The 25,049-nt window shown below is 33.9% G+C and overlaps 1 protein-coding gene and 1 long non-coding RNA gene across 4 annotated transcripts; one reads left to right on the top strand and one right to left on the bottom strand.

Moving 5' to 3' along the window:
• Positions 1-7,511: 7,511 nt before the first annotated feature.
• On the bottom strand, positions 7,512-12,222 carry LOC117685426 (uncharacterized). 2 transcript variants are annotated; one of them, XM_066081304.1, is made up of 6 exons: positions 12,025-12,222; positions 11,255-11,338; positions 10,408-10,557; positions 10,050-10,135; positions 9,054-9,862; positions 7,512-8,646 (listed from the first exon to the last, which is right to left on the bottom strand). In XM_066081304.1, exons 1-5 carry the CDS (start codon positions 12,220-12,222, stop codon positions 9,766-9,768), a joined length of 615 nt encoding a protein of 204 aa, XP_065937376.1. In that variant the 3' UTR covers positions 7,512-8,646; positions 9,054-9,765. The 2 variants fall into 2 exon arrangements, with proteins under 2 accessions (XP_065937376.1, XP_065937370.1); XM_066081298.1 differs by lacking the exons at positions 7,512-8,646; positions 9,054-9,862 and having other exon boundaries at positions 9,936-10,135.
• A 239-nt stretch (positions 12,223-12,461) lies between these two features.
• LOC105348546 (uncharacterized) lies at positions 12,462-19,375 on the top strand. 2 transcript variants are annotated; one of them, XR_010712809.1, is made up of 4 exons: positions 12,462-12,596; positions 14,446-14,540; positions 15,196-15,271; positions 15,971-19,375. It is a non-coding gene; the product is annotated as an uncharacterized lncRNA (long non-coding RNA). The 2 variants fall into 2 exon arrangements; XR_010712810.1 differs by having other exon boundaries at positions 15,196-15,332.
• The last annotated feature ends 5,674 nt before the right edge of the window (positions 19,376-25,049 follow it).

The raw sequence follows: 25,049 nt of genomic DNA, 5'->3' as shown, positions 1-25,049 counted from the left end.
ACTCATCGAAAGTCAAAGTATGTTTGTTTAGACAGAGCACCAAGTCCAATTATTCCATAGATGAGAGATGTCCTGCAAGTTTCATCAATCTATGCCAAAACGTATCAGAACAACATGCAGATGACAAGTTCATCAAGTTCCAAATGCGAGGTAAAAGATGGGTTGATTTGAATTTTTTTCTCCCAAAACTGCAAAAAGGGGGTCGACGGATCCGTAAAACAACTTATTAATATATGGCCTAAGGAATTCTTGAAAATAAACTTACCCCATTTGCCGAGGTGACAAAGGTTATCAGATACACTCTGAAGGATATCACATACTATGTACTATCTGGCAATGAACACCCAAATATAATTGCATTCCATTACCAACGATCTAAAAACAATGGAGCCCCTAGCGTGTGTTCAAAACCTTTAACACCTTATTGTAGAAGTCAAACAAAAATGGAACGACGTTAGCATATTAGTCTCCTAGACCATTACATTCCCTTACCAACGATCTAAAAACAATGGAGCACCTAGCGTGGGTTCAAAACCGTGAGCATCTTATTCTAGAAGTCAAACAAAAATGGAACGGCGTAACCATATTAGTCTCCTTGACCACACCCAGAAGTGACGAACTGATACACCAAACCAATGGCCAGATCATTAACGCGCTAATCGAGCAGATATTATCAGGCAATGAAATGATCCTTTATTGTGACCACAGTAACATGCTGAAAATGGTAATCCAAATGCGGACTATCTAGATCTATCGGAGGACAAGTACCACCTATCCGCGAAAGGAATTTCTATGTGGACAGCAACTGCAAGCCTTAATAAATTAATTCATACTGTTCTGAACATTCCTGACCAAGACGGTGGAAGATCCCGATCTAGATTCCGCTCGAGCAACAGAAAGGGACGTGGCCGTGCATACCCTATGAAGTGATGTTTAAGTTGTGTATTAACCCGAAAATCCAATTATATTCAGGTTGTATTACCTCTTGACTGGGATTGATAACCACCAGTGTAGCTGGCTTGGCCATTCAAATGATTCAAGTCATTTGTATAGGCACAGTCTATAACTAAAAATTCTGTGGATTTGAATCCTCTCACTCTCAGGTTCTGAATTCTTGAGCTGTTAATGATAGTGTGCTGTGAGGTCATGGTAGACAGACTTAGGTGTGTTGGTTGTCTATTCACGTTCAGGGCAGCAGCCGTTTCATCCAGCACGAAGGTAGTGTCACTTTGTGTGTCCAGGAGTGCATACGTCAATATTTCATGTGAAGGATTTTCCAAAGTAGAGAACCATACTGGAACAATCATGGAAGTGCTGTGACCATATCCTCTGCTCACACGAAAGGAACTAGCTTCCTTGATTTTTGTTTCTTGTCTTCTTGCGGGTGACACATCTTCATGCAGACAGTTCGGGTGTTTTCCGTTGAAGATACCACATGTATGCTTTCTTCTGCAGTCTCTGTTTCTGTGGCCCTTGCGTAGACATCGAAACAAAGATTTTTCCTGCGTACCACAGCTTGTTTATCATCAATTGATAAGGCAGCAAATTTATCACACCTGAACAAAGAGTGACCTTCTATCTCACAACAATCACACGGGGTAAATCTTGTGTCAGTCCTTGTCATATTGTGCTGATGGGTTGAAGTTGTTGCGAGGACATTCACTTTACGGTTAGAGTTCTTGTGCTCTCTTGGAGGTTTAGTGTCAGTGTCCTTGAGTGCATATAATTATGAGACTGGATTACAAGCGATACGAGCTTCCTTTACAACAAAGTCAACAAACTTGGAGAATGACGGATAATCACCAGTGGAATCAATTGTTTCTTGCACTTGCCGATTCCAACGCAGTGCTGCCCAGTTTGGAAGCTTGCTCAGCAGTTTTTGATTTTCAGAACAGTCATCCAGGATCTTGAGGCTTGAGGCTAGTCATTCACTCATCAAGCGATGATCGCTTAATTTTTGTATGGGGAGTCTATTGAGATTCACTGAGTCCGCAAACACTCTTGCTAAGCTACTTGTTGCGGAGTCATGATTTGCAGCGCTGTGTGAGTTAATTGCAGCATGGTTTACGTGTGGGGTCAACGACGTACAAGGTAATCCCTAAGTGTGCGTCACGGTAGTTTGGATTCCAGGCATGACGACAGGCTCAGCGTAAGATTGGCTTGTAGGCGACAGAACTGTAAATTGGCTCACAGACGTAACAACAGGCGCAACGTAAGGTTGGCTCACAGGCGTGCCAACAGGTGCAATGTAGGGATGGCTCATAGGCGTGACGACAGGTGCAACGTAAGGTTGGCTCATAGGTTGGCTCTTGCAGTGCCTGAAACTGCATTTGGTTTTCGTCTTCTCTCTTTATTGACTCAAGCTCTACCTTCTTAGATGCTAGATCTGCAACAGCGTCAATGAATTTGGAGGACAGTTGGGACCTCGCAGAGTTGCTTTCTGAGACACCAGATAAGGTTAAGTCACTAAATATAGACCTTGCATAGTTGTTGTTTCTTAGATTGAATGCACTGTCTTCAAACCCAGAAATCTTCTTGTTTATTGCACTGATCAAGTCCTCAGAAATAGCGACACAGGCATCAACCTTGCGAACAATGCCTTGAGGAGGAGCGCCAGAAGCGCTACGGAAATGTTCAAAGGCTTGTAAGACATCTCGTTCTAATTTGGTTATATTGTCAATCATGTCACAAAGCACTTCTTCGTTCGACTCTGTCTTAGTTGTTCGCCGGTTTTCCTTGCCCATTAGTAAGAACTGTAAACAATACAACATTTATTAGTGAATGAAATTAATGTCTGGTTGTTAAGTAATTACTAATAAATGTTGTATTGTTTACAGGTCTTACGTTGAAGAACCAACGGTAAATAAAAACTCTTCACCAGTACAAAAGACTTGAATCATTTGAATGGCCAAGCCAGATACAACCAGTGTTAGTTTGTATTTTTGTATTGTTTTAACCAAAATTTTTTTGGGGTGAATTTTATTATCAGATAATATGATACATTCTCTGCTTCTAGTCATTCACTCATCAAGCGATGATCGCTTAATTTTTGTATCATGAGAATTGTAACACATCTCTATGTATGTCTTTAAATAATAACTGAATTTTTTGGTGAATTTTGTCACAAATCTGTAACTTTAATTTTCTTTATACTCGTACACAATAAAATGTTTGAGAATTGCAGATTAACAGAGCAGAATTCTGAAATTGTTCACCTCTTTTCTTTTTTGTAAGTTCATCCACAGCCTTCCTTTTCCCTTGAGTCTTATTCTTTTCTGATGCTATGAATTTCAAGCACAGTTCTTTGTCTTCTGCAATTTAATTTGAAACAATTTAATACAAATCTGGTTAAGGCAATAAGGTACACAAATTGACATAAAGTACTGTGGCATCATCATTTTTTTCTTTTGATCAATGTTCATGGGGAATCAAAATTTGACAGGTTGACATGTTCATGGGGGAAGTAATTTTAGGTATCTTGCATATTTCATTTAGGTAAATAAATCAGCTGTGTCGAATGTATGCATATTTCAATGTTCATGGAGACTTAAATTCATGGGTAAGGGCTGCCAAGGAAATCCACGAACATTGACCCCTCATATACAAGTTTGATTCCACAGTAATTTCAATCATTTAAGGTCTGTGGTTGTTGGGTGAATGTGGTTCAATTGATTGAGAAAAAATCTACATATTTGCAAGTAACCTGAAATCTTGAGTACACACAACATACCAGATAGAAACAAATTTTTCCTTCATAGTTGACACCATCCCTTTAAACAGCAGAGCAGGAGTCGCCAACCTTAAATGTTCTTTCTTCACCTGTTACTATCCTCGTCCTCTATATCGTCTGCTGATATAGGATCACTTAACTGACTGTCCATACTAAACTGGACAACATACCAAACTAAGAGTGAAAACCATACAAAATATGTAATTTTTACAGTATTTAACTGGTTTATATTTTGACATTGTCAAGGGATATTCCTCAATTTTTCTTGCAAATGACAACTTTCCTACAAAGCATGTACTGAAACCAACTCAGGCCTTTGATGTTCAGTTTTATTCATGGTTTTGATTTCTACAGCATGTAGTAGTAGTACACTTTTAGTAAAAAGCTGAAAAAATAATAAAATAAATCTACAATACTGAAAATACTGACATTTGACAATACTGACTCTATGAATTCACTGATTGAAAAAATAGACTGACTTAATTCCTTCAATGTAAATAAAGTAAAAAATAGAATTGATATTCTTGTGATAATGTTGGACACAATGTATAATGATATCAATAAGTATACATGTAAAATAATTCATAATATCTTAGTAAATTTACTTAATAAACATGATACGGTTGATATTATGCATTAAAGTTTAAATATCAGTGCCTGACTTCATAAAGTGTACAAAATAAATTATGTTTATGTTCGTACAATCTACAATACATTTGATGGTAACAAACAGTCTTCTTCTCCAAAATTAATCAGTAAATTCGATCAAATACTTACATTGTTAAAGAAATGTTCTCCTTTTTCCATCAGAAGAAAATCCGACCACGTCTCGTTGTATTCATCGTACTTTAAGACGATTCCCGGGTATTTCGCCCCCTTTTCATTGTCAAATATCTGGATATATTTGACACCGTTTATATATTTGACAATCATCCTCTTCTGTCCTTGAATTCTAGTGCTGAGCTGCTGCAGCGTCCGATCCGATTTGGTTACATAGTGTTTTTCTTTTCCCTCTATCGTTTTTTTTAAAGTTTAACTTTAAAGTTAGTACTGTCGAAGATAGAACGTTATGAAATAAAAGGGGTGAAATATGAAAATCTACCCTATTTATAGTGTCATACCTTAAAATTATTGGTTCTAACGTTGGAATTATTGTCAAAATTTAATAATTGAATATTCTTGAAGTAGTATTCTAAATACTATTTACGATAAATAAAATCAACAATGAACGTACTGCACATCCGCTTTATGACATCGTGTCACATGTCATTTTCGTTAACCTCGAGCTTTGGGAAATCAACCCTTATTTACAAATCAAGTAGAATTTTTCTCTCCAAGACATCTGAAGTGACCATTAGTCATTAAAATAAACTATTAAAGTTTTTAAAGTTTAGACATTTTCTATGGTGCTTTTACTGATTAGAGAGTTCCTTTTGTTTATATGTAGATTATCATTTCCGGTCAAGCGATTGACACTAGCCTAGATGAGGATAACAAAGCTAATAAGATTATTGGTCAAGCAACGACCGCCTTTCATAAATTAAGGCTATTGGTAATTCTAAAATAGGAGAGATACAAAACTATAACATTCGCTTATTCTTAACCATTATCACCTAAAAAGGCAATACTTCATGTCTAGGAAGATTGGGGGAAGGAGGCGGACGAAAATCCCTTCCCTAGTGGAAGAATGATTAATGTAGATGGGGAGATGGTTTACATATTTGTACGCCATCCCCCATGCCCTCAGCCTCCCCCACCTCAACCATCAGAGGAAGGAGAAAAATAGAAGAAAAAACGAAAAACAAAAAAACTTAAAAAAAACTAAAAAAATAAAACAACTTTGCTTCGGCAAATTTAAAATCAAAAATAAAAGCCCCCCCCCCCCTTTCGCTCTCTCTATTAGTTTTCTTTCTCTCTCCCTCTCTCTCGTCATAAGTGTTTAAATATAAATATAAAAGCAATTTTATCAACATAGTAAGTTTTGATGAATTCGTCAAATATACAATCAAAACTTATTTAAATTAGTAAAACGAAATTTTACAGAAGTCTCCTAATTATTTTATTCTCGAGTTAATCAGTAACCTTTAAATCTCATGACCATGGCGGGAGTATTAGCGTGGATTTTGTTTTTAGCGTACACAGTAATTGGTCGCGGATTTGAAATTAATCAACATGAATGTAAGGCATCAGGAACTATTATGTATTGTAACTGAAAAAGGGAGGGGGAATTATGCTGTTAGTTCCCCTATGCAACGTGAAATCCTGATTTTTGATTATTTGACGGATGAGGCAACAGTCATTGTACCCGAGAAATTCCTTGGGACTTTATGGAAAATAGAAGTTAAGCGTGGAGATGTCAAATGTTCAGCAATCAACACACCACCTGATGTACAGGTATACATCAAAGACAGGAGTTGTGTAAGTACCATCGATGTTTTTTTTTTAAATGCAATCATTTTTTTTTGGGGGGGGGGGGGCTGACCACAACGCATAATGGTGGAAAGTCGCTTGTCCATCTATGCTTTAAAGATTTGTATGACTTTGACTTGTTTTATAAATTCTAAAAATGTGTTTCACCGATCGGTAAAAAAAACAAAAAAAAAAAAACATTCTGCAATGCTAATGGAGGAACAACATTGCCACCCTCTTTCAGTAGAAATTTACATAGAAAAGATCAAATGTTAGGTTCAAAAAAAAATATTTATCACCCTTAACTCTTGTATATAGTTCAAAATTAAAAAAAAAAATAGACCAGTTTAACGCTTATTTGGGTACAAAATATGCTCTGATAAAATAATACAACATTCTTAAAACTTTAAACAATGTTTTCAAATTATATACCTTGGGTTTTAGATAAAATTATATATATTTAATTCGTCGGACCACTTTATATTATAGGAGATGGATTTTCCAGTGGGTCTTCCACATTGATACATTCAACAATGCCTGTGCATTCGATGAAGACCTCTGGCTCTCCCTCCTCAATGATGCACTCAACAATGCCTGCACATTCAACACTGCACGAAAAATTGCGTTTAATTCAAAATTAAGTCCCAGTTATAACCCAATTAAACGTCAGATTTAAACATATAATACGAATTTAATTCAGACTTATACGTGAAATTTAATTGGAGTTTACCTAGGTGTAAAATTTGTTGTAAACTCCTAAATTTAATGAGATTTATACTTAATTAAATCTCAATTATATATCACATAAAACTTACCAAGTTTATTATTTTATGTGGAGTTTCATATATAAACCATAATTTTATATCAATTTTAAATGACGATTAATCATTTTATACATCAAATTTCTGATTTTATGTGGAATTTCAGGTATAATCCACTTATTATATTTCAACTTTTTATGACACATAATTTTTTTATACACCAAGTTTAAATATTTTATATGAAATTTCACGTAAAATTCATTATTTTATTTCACTTATACCTGACAATTAATATCTTTAAACACCAAGTTTACGAGGAATTTATGGTACCGTATACTTTCCACTTGTTCACCTTTTTTTATTGCTTTTTATCATGTTTGTGATTTTAATAAGGAGTTTCAACTTTTCTGGAATTATATATATATACGTAATTTCATTTGAAGATTTGATCAATACCAATTAATAATAAACATCTTATATCTCCATTTCACAGAGGTAACATTGTATATTCTTCTCTTGTTCATTCCTCTTTGCCAAGTGCTTAGTCATTAAGGCAACAGTGATCATCAGAGATCAGCATTATTGTTTACTAAATATCAACAACCAAAAAATAATAGAAAATCAGACTTTTTTACTTTGATTCGTGTCATCTTAATGCTGGTTTATAATGCAACATTAACAATTCATAACAAAAAACAATAAAGCAAATGAAATATGTATACAGCAAATTAAGATACATGAAGTGCCTTCATGTATATACATGTACGTGATAACTGTTACATGGATGCAGCAAAGCAAAGAACAGATGTTTTTGAGTGCCATTATAATTTAATATGCAAGTTATTTTAATAAATAAAGTTTCTTAACGGACAACATTCTATGCATTTGAGTTTTAATGCAATGTTAATTCTATGCAGTAAGACATAAATCCAAAATAATTCTGGCTATACCAAATTTCATTTGATTAAACTTACTAAGTTTAAATAACTGAACAACTTGTCTGCATTTATTTTTCCATTCTAAGTGAGTAAAGGTGATTTTAATTATTCAATAAATCATTGTTCTAGAGCATGTTTTTCCTAATTCTTAAATTTTACCTACTCAAGATTTCTATCACATGCCAAATTATTTTTTATTGAAAGTGTAAAGAGAGCCCTAAAAATATTGAAGTCTTTTATACATAATGCTAAAAAAAAACATCAGTAGTTAACACAGGTAAAAAAAAACGAAATAAATTTACATGATATTCGGATATTTCACTTAAGAAAAATGATTTCTCTGTTCACACAGAATTTTCATAAATGTGTAAAAAACAAATTCATTACAACAAATAATTACTCCATGAATGAAAGAAAATGTTTAAAGGAGAACAATCTTTACAATGATTACAATTGTGATGGGAGCCACCCTTTTGAAAATTTATTGAGCAAAAACCCATTCATGCTCCTTTTTCACGATTGGTTTTGGTCTCACTGATGGCATATCCCCCTTAACTCTCTTCAACATCTGTCGTTTTGATCTGTTGGACATTGACCTTTCATATTTTGTGTCCAGTTCCTCTAATATTTTCGTATATTCTTCTGATCTCCAACTCAGTGGTTTAGTCTTCAGAAATGTTTCATCATCAGAATTATTTTCCTCCTCTGATGACATATAGCATAGCTCTAAAGCATTTAAGATGCGGCGTTTCTTTGCTTCGTCCCATCCCGTCTTTTTCTCCACCATTGCCATTCTCCATTGCAATTTCTATAAGCATTTAAAAAAAATGAAAAAAATCATCATATATTATATAGGTGCATAAACTGAGCAATATCTTTGATTATTATACTTTCATGTTAAATACTGAAATCTGATTGGTTTAGACACGGTTGATAATCCGTTCTATAACCATCAGCGTTAGCAACGGGTAACACAACGAATTGTTACATGCGCGTTAATTATGCGCATACGGTTCGCCGTGGAATTCACGTCATTTCTATAAAAAATCAGTAAAAAAAATCTCTAAAGCATCGCGTTGGTTGACAATGGTTTCCTCGGGGTGTCAATTTCAACTGTTACCCTCCCAAACAGGCACTATTTATATAATGTGAACATTGTTGAATAAAAAAAATCCTATGGAATATCAATTCATGCTTATACATCATAATATGTACCCTCTTTCTCCTGCTGTAGTGGAGCATTTTTGCCTTGTGCTGCTCAATTTTTCCTGTCTTTTCTTTGTGCTCCTTTTGAGCCACAGACTCAAAATATCGAGCTACAGCAGCTGTAAATATAAATAAATTTGAATTAACACTCTAAGTTAGTAAGTACACATGTTCTAACATAAACTTACAGATTCTATAAATTTAGTGTTATACTTATTTTTTGGCCATTTAATGACTGAACGAAAAAAGCCCATTTCCAGATTTTTTTTCAAATCTTAAAACAAAAGTCATAAATATTTGTCATCGCTAATTTCAAATGGGGCAATTTGCCGCAAATGTGACTTACCATAATTTAAGTAACTATATTATTGAAACAAGTTTAAATAATTTTCAAGTTTATATGGGAAACAAAATTGTGTCTACAGACAGACAAGATGATTCAAATATACCCCCATAAACTTTGTTTTTAGGAACTGAAAGGCCTAAATCTTGCTTAAACTAATGTCAGATAAGCAGCAAATACGGTGGATTCATTAGAATTTGTGGTGGCTCAATTTTCATGGTATTCGTGGGTAGCCTTCCTCCACGAATTTACATCCTCAACAAAAACAAATTTAGAAAATTATCCTTCTTACTGAAACTGAAAACCGGTGCATCCATGAAATTGTATCCCTACAAATGAGCAAAACAGTAATTCGACAATATTCACTATGTAAAACATCTACCTCTGTAAAATTCCATCCTGCACATCATGATATAGGCCTTTGACAAACTGCTTCACAGCCTGTGTAGTTGCCTTGTTTACCTCCGAAGAAACTCTAAAATTGGGAAAGTTTGTAAATGTTACTTTCTCTTTAAAGGTATAATTTCAAGATTTGTATACATTTTTGCTTCCAGACACTTTAATTAGTTACACTATAAACATGTAGCATATTAGTAGCAGATTTACATAACCATGTAGAAACACAAAAAATTATGAAATTCATCAAGAACAAAATAAGATACTTTAGCTTATTGTCTCCAAGCTTAGTTTGCCAAGCAGCATAATCATCTTCTTCTACAAGTTGCTTGTAAGCATCATGTACTGCTGTCTACAGAAAAGAGAATTTTATATCAAATATATCCTATATACCATACATGAATATTGAGGAATACATGAATACCTGCATCATGAGACAAAGCAACTTTGTTATGAGTTTCCTATATATACAGGAAACTCAATGATTACTGTCGTACTATTGTAAAATATTAGTATAGCACAAGCTCAGTTTTATAAAGATCTTGGGAGTGATTTAATTTACACTTGATTCTGTTGTACTTTTACGTGTCAAAAATTTAAACATCTACATATACTAAAACATACTCTTATTTTGGGAGGAACATGAAAATTCTCTTGTTCACTTTTCTTCCCCTTTCCCTTCATTCCAGTTCCAATCTCTTCCTTGAGAGTTTTAATTTCTTCTCCAATTTTGTCTATTTTGCTTTCCATTTTTTTCAGGTACTGCATAATAGTCTAAAAAAATCCAAGAAATTCATGAATTACAAATATGATGCATTGAAATGTAATTAACATATTGTTACATTTAGCATTCCTCACCTCTATGGTTGCGCATCTTATTCCCAACAACACATTACTGAATGTTTGCACATTACAAATAGAAAATGTATATATAAACAATTAAGGTGGTATTGGACACCTCCATATTTGACGTATTGTTTATCGAAATAAACAATAAAATGAAGCGTAATTATATAAGTAGTTTCTTTCCCAACATGGTCACCTAACAGCGTAACGCAGTGGATTAGAGGGTTTACTATGAATTTATAAGTCATGACTCATGAGTTCGAATCCCGCTGGTGTTTTTACAATTTTTACCTCTCTGAATATTTAAAGCTATTTTTTGGCTAAAAATTGTAAAATTTGAAAATTCTTAATCATTGAAAGTATTCTAATTATAATGTACTTTAATCCACATTAATATCGACAGATGTCCCATGCCACCTTAATACGAAGGGTTTATGCACCTGAATGCTGTATCAACAGTATCATAGTAAATTTTGTGCACCCATGCCTTACTGAGTCATGTTTAGTTTGAACCAAGTTTTTAAAAAATAAGTCTGTTAAAAAACTTTAATCCTAATCATATATATACCTGATTTTGAAGTACTGCAAAAGAGGTCATGTTCAAATTTTGTACATTTCTTCTTACCTCTTCTCCTGGGGAAAGCTTTGGAGTTAAATTATGGGGAGCTGCAGCAAGTGGTGAAGAATCCAATGATGGCATTCTTGGAAGCTAAAAATATTGTTATTAATAATTAAAATCACTGGATAAAGAGCTTGCCTACATAAATTATTCACTGAAAACACTGTTATGTACACTTCATTATCATATACCAATCAAGAGGTCTTCATTGGGGTTATCGGTCACAACTGAGACCAATACCTCCCTCAGCCATTTCAAACAATCCCTATTCCCATGAATCAAGAGTGGAGTTGAACTGGTCCAGACCCCCCTCCCCCGAAAAAAAACACTTAAAAAATTATAATTAACTGGTTAGATAGTTAAATCACCAAAAATATACAATTAAAAAGGGATAAGTTGATCCTCCTACCTCCTTAACTAATTATAACTCTTAAATTACTTAATAGCCCTGCTTTTTTTCAGTTTTCAGTTCACAGGTTATGACCCCCCCCCCCCCCCCCCCCAGCCATTTCAAGTAGTAAATGAAAATACATTGTAAACTTGTAAGATATAAATTTTATGCTACTTTTGAGAGCTTGTCAAAATAATTTTGAGTCGGACAGTTATATACAATATACGTCCTATGGCCTTTTTCTTAGGGAATTTAAGGGACCCCCTCCCGTTTCTAAAAAAAATCCTTGAACCACACTTTTAAAATTGTAGCATATTAGCTGATTAGCTATTGTATCAAAGCAAAATTACACATTTAGCATAACTAGCATTGTATTACGACTTACTGTTTTACTTAATCTATGGCTGGCAGAATTTCTTGGCGTGGAGGTGAAAATGCTGACTGAAGATTTTTTCCTCGAGTTCTTCGGTCTTTTCGAAGACGCACTCGGCTCGTCTGAATCGTTGCTACTGTATTCCTCATCTGGGTGAAAACTATCCTCCGAGTCGTTTTCGATGTAATTCGTATTTTCAGAATCAGACATTGTCGTTTGGTCTATTAGAATGTGCGGCAGCGCGGGATGAGAGATATTTACTGTATCTTACCGCCAAAATTTTATGACGTTATTTTCGCATCTTGAATCGCGCATCTGAATATTCTTTCGACATCTACTTAAACATGGTATATTAAACAGGAAATGTATAGATATTTAAAAACATTTAAATGATTGATTTTTTTCATTCATTCTTCCTTTTTTACAAATTACGAAAATGTACAGCATCATTTTCATCCAATCAGCAGCAGCAGTTTTCGCGGTATCCCAAACTGAGCGGTTACACATTTACCCAGTGTGTGAACACGTGTAAGAAATAATCTTTTGAGGGTGGTCGGACGATACTGGAATACGGAGCATAACAGGTATGTGTTTTATTATATCGTCGCCTATTTTCACTTGCGTGATGTCATTTTGTGATGTCATTTTTGCTGTATCTTATGCTAAACAGTCGGTATCGATACATGTATGTGTGATACACGCGTGGCGCGTGATACAATTTAATATAATGTATATATGATGGCTGTAATCACAAACAATGGAAGGACATTTGCAATATCTAATTTTCTTTTCAGCATCAATTTCACGAATTGTGTTATGTAGTGATACCCACATGCACGTAGCAACAGGTCCCCCCACCGCACACACGTACACACGCCATTTTGTTTAACCAATAACCAATCTTCCTTACTTACACAATCACACCTAAATAAACTTAGATTTGTAATGATAAATTGCCTCTCTACTTTTATTGCATGGTAAATAATGATAATGAAAGTTTGTGTTAAGGGGTAGCTGATATAACTGATCTGATAACTTGGTTTCAAATGAAACTCCAATGCCTCATACTTTGATATTAAGAACGTGCTTTACAGTTGATCAATTTCATCTTTACACATAAATGTCAATGATCAATTTTTTGGTGATCCTTACTGGCGTAATGAAGGGGCCTTGAAACCCTGTGACAATTATGCCCGTTTCAATTATGGTGATTTCAATTCTTCGTGATGTTGGTCACCAAAATTTTGTGTCTATCTCTATAGCACAGTAAGTATAAATGCGGTTTACTAACCAAAAGGTCCCGAGTTTAATTATAGTAGTGACTTGTTTTGGAAAGTTAATTTTTCCCCCAAATTGAACATTTTTCTGTCATTTTCAAGTCAAATGCATGCTTGAATTTCATGTCTGTAAGAAATATTAAATAGTGGCGTCAAAAGCAAATTGAGAGGGGGGGGGGGCAAAACTTATCAAAAATCTTGACAGGCCAAAATAAAACTATGGTTATGTATAACTTTGCCAAAAAAGTGGAGGGAGGGGGCTAAGTGCCCCCTACACCCCCCCCCCCCCTGTTCCAACGCCTCTGTAAAAATTCCTATTTGTATTATTTCTAAAGTGTGAAGTACATTTAAACACCCATTATTTACAAGATAGATAGAAATAATTAATGTTGAGAAACTCGATTTTGTAAAAGTAAAGTAAAAAACAAAATTTCTTGGGATAATAATACACTGATTAACCAGGATGCTACACCACTAATTTGAGACCTACATGTAGAACTTTGTGAGCAGGCAAATTGAAATCCAAATAAGAGGGAACAAATGTTAATGACAAATTAAATTATTTCTATTGTTTGAATATTGATTTGGTGCATTATTTTCATTAGTATACTCGTAATGACTCCTACCCCTTTGTATGATTAACATTTGCATAATATTCATTACAGGAATGTCTTAATTTAGTAAGATTTAAGTGATTTGTACACTTGTCAGAAATTGTTATAGTATCATAACGAATCACAATAGACCAAGCTTAATTATGGTCACATCTTATATGCTTATATATCCTCTTTGTTTGATGCCCCCGCCCCCCCCCCCCCTTGCATTTAGTGCTGAGTATAGGATTACCTTAATTAATAAAACTTTTCAAGATTTCAGATTAGATAAGAGCCAAGCCCCCCAATGATTGTGAATCGCTTCTACTAAGCTTGCAAAGAAGTACAGGGAAACTTTAGTTTTCAATTTTATGATTATTTCATCTGACAGGTTAACATGACTCTCGCTTACTGATGTTTATTGCTTCTGAACTATATTTAAAATAAAAAATAAAAAAATTAGCCCCCTTCCCCCCCCCTCTTTCCAAGAATTGTGAATCACTTGCACTAAGCTTGCAAAGAAATACACAGAAACTAAGTTTCATGATTATTTCATTTGACAGGTTACCATACAGCAGTTGTTGGTCGTCAAAAACGAAGCAAGAGCATTTTTAGAAATCTTTGCAGTATTAAGGAAGTTTATGGTACTTGAATTACGGTATGTTTTAATTAAACGTGTTATAAGAAAGACTTTTAATTGTCTTGACAAAACGTCTTATCGCTTAGATTATAACTGAGTTTATGCAGTTAAAGTGTAAGTCGATGAATAATGAAAAAAGAAAATAAGACATCAAGCTATAGGGTGCTCTTGATTTTCCAAGAAGGTGTACACTTTTATAAATCAAGTGCATTGGTGTATTGTTTTCGTGTACACTGGTTGAACACTTTTCTACACCAAATCAGGGGCATGTATTGTGAAGTGAAACACTGAAATTGATTATGTACATTTTGTATGTCGCTTACTTACTGTATTTAATATGTATATAATATACACACATTGTTCACATGTATAACCTATGAGATATTTTTCCTTTGGAATAAAGAACTTAACTTGAAACAAATATTACGATTTTATGTAAATTATGATTAGAAACTTGACAAATGATTTCTACAATATAATGGAGTATTATGATGTACTTGTCATACAACACAAAATGATAAGATGGGTGTACACCCAGTTAAGCTAAATTAAGAGCACCTTTAATTCAAATTATATGATGTATATTGTTTCATCATAATTAAAGAAAAAAGCCAAGAATAATCAAAGTGATTTCATTGAAGTTAATTATTGAAAATATGTATTATTATTTTAGCTAAATGGGAAAACACTCTTTAGACAGAAAGAGGAGAAAGAGACGAGAAAAAAGGAAAAAACACAGATTAGAAAAGGCAAGGCACCGGCAGTTGAATGAGAGTTCAGAGGAATTCGAAATGTTCAATAAAAAAAACAGTAAATATTATGTGACTTTTAAATGAAAAGCATATTTATACCCCCGCTCCGAAGGAGAGGGGGTATACTGTTTTACCCTTGTGTGTCTGTCTGTCTGTCCGTGTGTAACAAAAATTTTTGTCGCATTTATCTCAGCAACTATTTATCGCAGATGCTTGAAATTTTTACGCAGTGTTTGTTAAGGCATGCCATATCGTGGGATATATTTTTGTACCAATCGGACGTCAACTTCCTGTTAAATGAGTACTTTGTTTATTTTAGCCAAAATTATCAAACAATTTTTTCTCAAAGATTTCTCAGCAGCTATTTATCGCAGATGCCTAAATTTCAACACACTATTTGTTTAGGCATTCCATATTGTGGGATGTATTTCTGTACCAATCGGATGCCAGCTTTCTGTTAAATGTCGACTTTGCTTATTTTGCATATTCACATCAGAGCAGGGATATCACTAGTGAGCCAATGAGAATTGGCTCACAGATATCTTGTTTTATTTATTCTCTTACTTGATTTCACTCATGAATTTTATTTTATGATTGCTTGCTAATCATTAACACTGCACAAAAAGAGATGTACCGTACTTGATGCTACAATTATTCAGTTTCAGTTTCTCAATATACGTATTATTCAATTTCCAGCAGATAATATTTGGCCTGATGAGGAAAATGATCTTGGGTTGAAGGAAGTTGAACGGGAAATTCATGAGCAGTGCAAAGAGGATGGTATATACATAGACGATACCTTTGTAGAAAAAAGAAGTGCCTATAAATCAGCTAAAGAGCTGTTTGGGGATGGAAACAGGGATGTCGTGAAACTGCGGAAAATGCTAGATGATGAAAAGGACAAAAGAAAGAACCTTCTAAAATTTACAAACCTCTGTGTTCATGTCATCAAAAGTAAAAAGAAATGTAAATTTTGTGCCAAGTTTTGAAAAGGTTTTATTTTTTTTATAAAAGCTAATGTATTTTTAGTTTTTAACATTTGCTTCAGTCCAAACAAAAATTGTCATTATTTGAGCTTTGTATACTAGATACATTAGTTACTGGAATTGTATTTTTTTTTTTATTAAGAATAGACTGGAAGGGTACATTGTAAAACATGTCTGGGAAACAAAAACTTTCAGTTTTTCACCAAGCTCAGCGAAAAAAAATGTCAAGAAAAGAATGTCCAGGATGTAAACAATCATTTACATCTAGGTATTTTAGGCAGCATAGAGAAAAATATTTTAACAATAATCAATGGAATTGTTTCAAGTCAGTGTCTGAAAATGTTGAAGTTTTGTCTCAGGATATCGATGAGGAATTTTCTGATAGCTCATCTGATGAAAATCTTTCTTCTCAAAGATTACATGATGTTTTTCAATCTTATGTACGAAAACATTTTTCTGAAAATAATTGTACCGCCGAGTCTGAGAGTGAAGATGAGGTTTGGAATAATGCAAGTTTGGAGGATTTAGATTTAGACCTTCAGACTGAAGAACTCTTAGAAAGAAATGAAAGCAATGATGTGAATGTTTCAAACCCAAACATGAAATTTGGGACACTTTTAATGTGGTTCTGTATGTTCATATGTACCTGGCAAGCCATTTTCATGCTGCCAGACTGTGTTATTGACAACCTTCTTTCATTTTTAAGTACATTTTTTTGTCGAATTGGAAAAGAATCTTTCATATTTTCGAGCTTAGCTACTGTTTTTCCAGGTTCTGTTTATCTGTTATGGAAAAAGATAGGCTTGAAAAAAGACAATTTTACAAAGTATGTTGTGTGCAGAAAATGTTTCTCCATTTACTTGTATGATGATTGTTTAATGAATTTAGAGGGTGAAACTGTGTCTGCCAAATGTCCTTTTGTAGAATATCCAAATCATACACAGCCAGCAAGGCGAAGACCATGTGGGGAATTGTTGTTGAAATCTGTAACACTTTTAGATGGTACAAAAAAACTTTATCCATTTAAGTCTTACTGCTATAAACCTATTCAAGAATCTTTGCAAGATTTAGTTAAAAGGCCTGGGCTTGAAGATCTTTGTAACCATTGGCGATCACGTAAGCAGTCACCTGGGTTTTTGACAGATATTTATGATGGGAATGTTTGGAAAGAGTTTCAGAGCTCAGAAAAAAAACACTTTTTAACCCATCGAAACAATTATGGCTTAATGTTAAATCTAGACTGGTTTCAGCCATTTAAACATGTTAAATATTCAGTTGGTGTTTTGTATGCAGTTATTTTGAATTTGCCTAGAGACGAAAGATTTAAATTGAAAAATGTTTTATTGATAGGTGTTATTCCAGATTTAAAACATGAACCTTCTGTAAATAGTTTCATAACACCTCTTGTTAATGAACTTAAAGTAGCATGGTCGCAGGGATTTCAGTTGGCTTCAAGCAAAAGTTCATATTTAAAAAAGAATTTTAAAGTTGCACTAATGTGTGTTGGATGCGACATTCCAGCAACACGAAAATTATGTGGATTTTTGGGTCATTCAGCAACATTGGGTTGCTCAAAATGTTTTAAAAAATTTCCAGGTAGTGTAGGCAATAAAGATTATTCAGGTTTTGATGTAGAGAATTGGCCAGTACGAACACTTGATGATTATAATTTATCCATGAAAGCTGTTAAAAAAGCTAGAACTCAGACAGAAAAAGAAAGACTTGAATCTTCTCATGGAGTAAAATATTCGGTATTAAGTGAACTAGACTATTTCAACCCAATAAGAATGTCCATTGTTGATCCCATGCACAATTTATTTCAAGGAACTGCAAAAAAAATGATGAAAATGTGGCTTGATTTAAAAGTTTTACATTCAGATCAGTTAGTTCTGATTCAGGAGAAGGTTGATTCTGTTGATGCAGCAAGCAACATAGGTGCAATTCCTAGAAAAATTGCATCCTCGTTTGGAGGATTTACCGCTGAGCAATGGAAAAATTGGACCATTTTTTTCTCGATTTTTGCACTAGCAGATATTTTGCCTAAAACAGATTTGGATGTTTGGCGAAATTTTGTTTTGGCATGTAGAGCGCTAACTTCTAAATTCATATCAAGTGTAGAAATAGCTAGATTTGATAGTTATATTATTGCATTTTGTAAAGGTGTGGAAAGGGTATATGGCTGTTCTAGCATTACACCAAATATTCATATGCATTGTCATTTATCACAGTGTGTACTTGATTATGGTCCAGTTTACTCTTTTTGGCTATTTAGTTTCGAAAGATACAATGGTCATTTGGGAAGCATGCCAAATAATAGCAGGTCAATAGAAATGCAGCTTATGAGAGGTTTTTTAAGAGACTCTTTTGTACATTCTTTGCAATTCCCTAGTTTGTATGTTGATGAATTTAAGAAACATTTTCCAAGTGTGACAGAGTTATGTGGTGAGAGATTTCCTACTGATTCTGATATTTTGAAAATATTGTATATGTCTAAGAAAAGTGCCCAAATTGTTGGACAGGACTGGCAAATTTGCTCTGCATTTGAATGTAAAAAGTTATCATGCCATGTTCTATCTTCAGCTGACTTAGATATGTTAAAGAAAACATACAAACATATTTATCCAGAGCTTGATGATTACATTGAATGCATCCCAAAGTCCTTTAGAAAATGTTCATCTATCTGTCTCGGAGGAGAAGTTTATGGTTCAAATCAATCGCGTCACAAGCGATCTTCGTTTGTCATGGCCTACTGGCATTCCACAGATGGAAAAATAATCGAAGAAGTTGGCTCAGGTGAACTCCGTCCCGGGGTAATTCAATATTTTCTTCAGCACAACTTAATTGTAGACAATAAAAGCCGTGTTCACCTGTTTGCTAAAGTTTTGTGGCTTGCATCACTCCCAAACATGTACAGATATCACTGTGGGAAGCCTGTTGAATTATGGAGACAGAACGTTTTTGACACTTTTGGGCCTTCTGCTTTCATTCCAGTCCAGAGAATAAGTTGTAAATATATATGTGCTGATGGTATGCTTTTGAATAAGTGTGTATCATACATTTGTCCTGTTATTAAAGGTGTAAATGTGTAAATGTAATAAAAAAGGGACGTGTTTAATAGCTGTATCGAATTTTAGTTTTTGAAATGAAATCTGTCCTGAAAAAATTGACCGTCCTGCGACAGTTGGCGTCGGCCAGTCTGGAAGGATGTGCGTCCTGCGCCAGTTGGTGTCAGCCTTCTTGGAAGGATGTGCGTCCTGCGCCAGTTGGCATCAGCCTTCTTGGAAGGATGTGCGTCCTGCGCCAGTTGGCATCAGCCTTCTTGGAAGGATGTGCGTCCTGCGCCAGTTGGCATCAGCCTTCTTGGAAGGATGTGCGTTCTGTACCTGATGGCATCATCCAAAATATAATTGAAATACAGATCTCTACATTAGCGCACAGCGCAGTGAAATCTCTCTGCGCTAATGTAGAGATCTATAATTTTATCAGATTGCATAATCCATCTTTGAAGGATGTGCATCCTGCGCCAGTTGGCATTGGCCATCTTGTTAGGATGTGCGTCCTGCGCCACTTGGCAATATAAAGGTATAGTTGGACATTTAAATTTTTCATTTTTTGAGTATTTGATTTGGGAGTTTTTAAACTATATACTCTAAATTTAAAATTTGTGTCCGATTTTTGTATTTATATTATGCGTGTGTAAAATGGGTATTTGATTAGCTTGTGTTTCATATTTGTAAGAGGAATGCGCTGTTCTTATAACAGGCAAAATATGGATAATATATGTACATACATTCTTTTAAGGTAAACGAAAGTGTTGTCTCAATCATGCTTATTTATATATTCATGATATATTTTACCGTTAATAAACAATAAAAAAAACTGTGATTCTTGTTTTACTGCAACCAACATGACTACACGTGTATACGTATAACACATGCTGCATAGTGTACTTCATGCCAAAACCAGCACAGCCAACAGAAAAGGACTATGATTTGTTTACATATAAAGATCTATCCATGATTAATAGAAATTTTATTGCAAGGTCATTATTTTTACAAAGTACAACAATTTCGGGAGGCTTTTACCATGTTTACCTTATTTAAAGTTGATAAAATTAATGACGGTTGCTTGGAAATATAATTTATCTTAAACCTCAATTATATTTGCAACTTCTGGTTTAATGACGTTTAATCAGTAATAAACATGACCTAAAGTTGAGAATTAATTACAATTATATCTCGAAGTATAATTTTACATTAAATATCAATTAAACTTTAAAGTTCATGTAAAATGAGGATATAACGAAGTTTAATTTTATTAAACGCAATATTTCATGCAGTGCAAAGCAATCCTCTATTAAGCCAACAAGAACTACACAAGAACTCCCTGATCGCGTCAACGATCGAAAACTTTCCTTGCACGTGAATACTAAGTGTTACAGTGTCTGTTATTTACTTGGAACTTATTCCATATTTGAGTAAGTAACATTTTTATGGCGTCGAGCGAAGCTCGAAAGCCATCTAGGGATCGTACGTCCGGAAGTTGCCGATTTTAAGGAGCCAAACAACTCAAATGAGTGCAAAGTTTTCTTATGTGTTTGAAGATAAATAGCTGATATACTTCAATTTCGAGCAGAACTGTACGTCAACAAAACAAGTTGGCAGATACGAAATGGTGGATGTCTTTGAAAATGTTAATATTTTATTGTAAACAATATGTCTGGGTTTTAGCGGATGAATACACTAGCACAGAGACACATGCGATAGCTGGGCCTACATACTCAACTTGGTTATGAAATATACCAGCCTGCAAAACAGATTATTTTGTATCCACATCGAATATTGACAATGCACAAAAGTTTGATCTTTTAGCAATAAAACTTCCTACATCGAGCGATAAGTATATCTACAACCAAAAGTTATTTTAACCAACTCGTGACCTACTTTCACTTTGTAAACAACGTGATTGGGTGCTTTCTTTTATCTACCCCTGATCTTTTCGGCCCGTGTCATTTGGACCCATGTGAATTTTAAATCAAATTGATAATAAGAGACAGAGTTTTTATCAGCAGTATACAATATATAAAATTGAACACAATCAAAATTTTAATATTTATTTCTATATGAATAGAGAAAAAAAATCTAAAAATGTGTTTACTCCTAAGATATTTCTAAACTTAGATTTTAATTTTCTTTCAAAACTTTTTAAGAATTAGGTGAGTCAGTTTGTAATGAATTGTAATTTAATTAGTTATGTGATAAAAAAAATAACTAAAAACTTTTTTTTTGAAAGTTGACTTATGTATTTGTCTTTATACCCCCGCAAACGAAGTGTAGGGGGGTATATTGGTTTCACCCTGTCCGTCCGTCCGTCTGTCTGTCCGTCCGTTTGTCCGTCTGTCTGTAGACGCAACTTTGTCCCCCTATAGAATTTTTTATTACTTCATGGAACAGTTTGAAAATTTGTACATATGTTGAACACCATCTGAAGATGTGCACCTGCAATTTTTTTTAAGATCAGACAAGATTTAATGATTTTATGACAGTTTTCATTTTCCTTATTCTATATATTGTACACTAATGTTGAAAAGTAAGGGAGGTAATCTTTACAGATTTTATTAATTAATTAATAGAAAACACTCTAAAATATATTTATATAAATACATCCAGATGGAGTTTTTTGTCTTTATGTCTTAATTAATTATTTTTTTTTATTTTTTATAAGTATTCTATCAGCTGACTATGCAAAGTTTTTGTTTGTCAATGATAAATTTTTAGGAGCTAATAAGAACATTAAAGACAAGTGTGGCTGAATTCATTTGTCCCAAGGGAGCCATTATCTGAGCCATGGTTCAGATGGAGCATGTGTTTAGGGGAAATTGATAATCTGTAAAATGGGTGATGGTTTTGGGGCTATTTTAAAACTGTTTCATGTAAACCAAAAGGTCTATCATTATAAGGAAATAAATAATATAATTATTAATAAAGAAGTTAAACTATTTTTAGAGGTTGTTTAAATTTATTTGTCAAGTAAATTGATGAAGTGACCCTATTGGGCATTAATTTAAATGAAATTCAAAATTACTGATATGATTGTAGTGTTTTGGCAATTTTAAAATTGTTTGTGATATTAAATTTTCTTTTTTTACATATTTTTACATATTATGGTAATGTTTTGGGAGTTTATTAAATTTAACAAGTTCATCAAAGAAAATCATAGTCCTATGGGATCAATTTTCTGATATGGAGTTCCATTGTGCCATATAGGAGAAAGTGAGGAAAATTTGAAACAACTAATTGCATATGTGAAGACTCTTATTAGAAAGATATTGAAAGTTTTATCAACAGAAGAGCATTGCTTGGCTACCGGTATTTCTATTCACTGCAAAGGGAGGGGTTATTGTCATTTTATTGGTTTTTCTTTAAATCAATTAAATTAAAAAAATATATCATCAAATACATACATTTGTAAATGTATTACTGTTATAGATATGTATTTTCAGTGAAATTCTGACAATTTTGATTTTAATTTTTGTTTGTTAACTAACTTTTTTTTTTGTAAAATTCTAGAAATTTTTTTTGTATGTGTTCCAAACCTTTATTATTCAATTCAATTATTTGTCCCATTTGAAATTAGCCTTGCGCGGGTATTAGTCCCATTTGGACAGTTCTAGTTATATTTGTTTTTAAAATGTAAGTATAATTGATACCAATTTCTAAATGAATGGTCAATAACCAAATCAGAATGATTTTTGAAAATATGAAAAAAAAAAATCACACTTAATTTTGATATTTCTATAATTTTAGTTGACTGCATAAAATCTATATTAAATTTCATTTTTGTTAAAATTGACCGCCCAAATCAATTTTTATAAAATCAATCTCCAGCAAAACAACAGGAAAAGTTTATCTCATGTTAAGTACACACATTACTAAGAGTTACAGAATCATACTTTGTTTTAAGGATTTTTTTTTAATCTACAGTACCTAAGTGTACATTTGATCAATGAAGGAGAACCATAAATAACACATATAAAAAAAAATTATGCATTTTTGTAATAGTGGAGATTATTTTGACTTTTTAAAAAAATATTAGGTTTTTATTCTTCAAATTAACTTAACCTCGACGCCATTGTGGCCCTTCAGGCCTTTGATTTTTTATATTATCAACGTACTAATTTATTATTTTTAGTTTCGCCCTAATGAACAGTGGGAAAAGGTCTCAATCGTCAAGGTAAATACCGTGTATAATGACTTTAGTCCGAATTCGATTATTTAATTTTTTTCTTTTAAAACACGCGGATGAGCTCTCATTTGATTGATATTGATTTTATCTGTAATTTGACCTTGTAATTTGAATCGTGCTACACAAGTCTCTTGTATATTTATTTCAGTCTTATGGACCCAAAGTAAGTACTATTTCTTTTGCCAACATTTTTTTAGATATATTTTTTTATAAACGCGTAAATGAGTTCTCTTTTTGACTGATAAAATTTTTATGTTATTTGAATCATGCTACAAAAGTCTCCTGTATGGAATCCGGATAGGGCCATGCAGTTCACTATAGCACCATCGAGGTTGGGGTCGATAGCGCGATAATGCGATGGCGATGGTGCGATAGCGCGAGGATGTGATGACGATGGCGCGATGGTACGATAGCGATGATGCGTTAACACGATGACGATGAAGCTATGCTCTATCGTGTCACCGCCATTGTATTATCGCATCATCGTCATCGTGCTGTCGACTTTTTTGCGCATGCGCCATTCAGAAGACATGGCTTCTGGAAGTGAAGGTATGAATGGATTTATATATTTTATGAAATCGGCCTTATAAGGTTACTTGATTCTCTATTTATAATTAGGTATCCGAGGCATGTCGTTCTTGTATATAAATATGTAGAAGAGTTGAAAGTACCATAGTTTAATTAATATCATCACAATACAATTTAGAAGAAAACCGCATGATTCATAAAAACGGGTGAATGGTATTCATATCACGAAAATTAAAATTCTAACACAAAACAAAACAAATTAAAGTCTATATCAACCCATCTTTTTTGACTGGAGCTGAAACAATCCCTCCATTAGGGTTTCACAAAAAGCTTGAAATTAAATTTGTTGAAGACCCTGCTCTGTTACCAGTTGCACATACTTGCAATCTTTTATTGGAAATATGCAGAGGAGAAACCCCTGAAGAATTTCACAGGACTCTACAGTCAGGATGACGTCATGGGTTTTCCCCATAAACGAGGTCAAAGGGGGAGTCTGCAGTCAGGGGGGAGTCTACAGTCAGGGGGTGGTTTACAGTCAAGGGTGAGTCTACAGTCAGGGGGTGGTTTACAGTCAAGGGTGAGTCTACAGTCAGGATGACGTCATGGGTTCAGGGGGAGTCTACAATCAAGGATTCTACAGTCAATAAAGTCACCTTAGTTAGCAACAAATATATGCTATCAGGGTCACTATGTGCTATCAGGGTCACCTTAGTTCACATAGCAACAGTTGAAGAATGTTAATATAAATATATGCTATCAGGGTCACCTTAGTTCGCATAGCAACCGTTGAAGGATGATGCCATAAATATCTACGTAGTATAAGGGTCACATTAGTCATCTGTAACCACAGCAACAGTGTAAAATATTGTTAAAATTAGAATTACCAAAATATTGTATCCGGGCATGGTTTTAGAACACAGTTTTTCGTAGGGTCAGTCCTTTATTATATAAACGAAAATTTGAGTATAAAAGGTGCAAAATTTGAAGCATTTCTTTACTTCACTTTTTTATTTGCA

This window comes from Magallana gigas, chromosome 1 (assembly GCF_963853765.1).
Source record: "Magallana gigas chromosome 1, xbMagGiga1.1, whole genome shotgun sequence".
NCBI classification, from domain to species: Eukaryota; Metazoa; Mollusca; class Bivalvia; order Ostreida; family Ostreidae; genus Magallana; species Magallana gigas.
Note: the sequence above shows the minus strand (reverse complement) of the source record. Positions and strands in the feature narration are given on the sequence as shown.

Bases quoted from the DNA above. Each gene is read 5' to 3' on its own strand.
- LOC117685426 (XM_066081298.1), bottom strand. From the start codon at position 12,222: ATGTCTGATTCTGAAAATACGAATTACATCGAAAACGACTCGGAGGAT. The intron at 11,339-12,024 runs GTAAGTCGTAAT...CAATATTTTTAG, and splicing joins GCCATAGATTAAGTAAAACA to CTTCCAAGAATGCCATCATT. The intron at 10,558-11,254 runs GTAAGAAGAAAT...GGATTTTTTTAG, and splicing joins AGCTTTCCCCAGGAGAAGAG to ACTATTATGCAGTACCTGAA.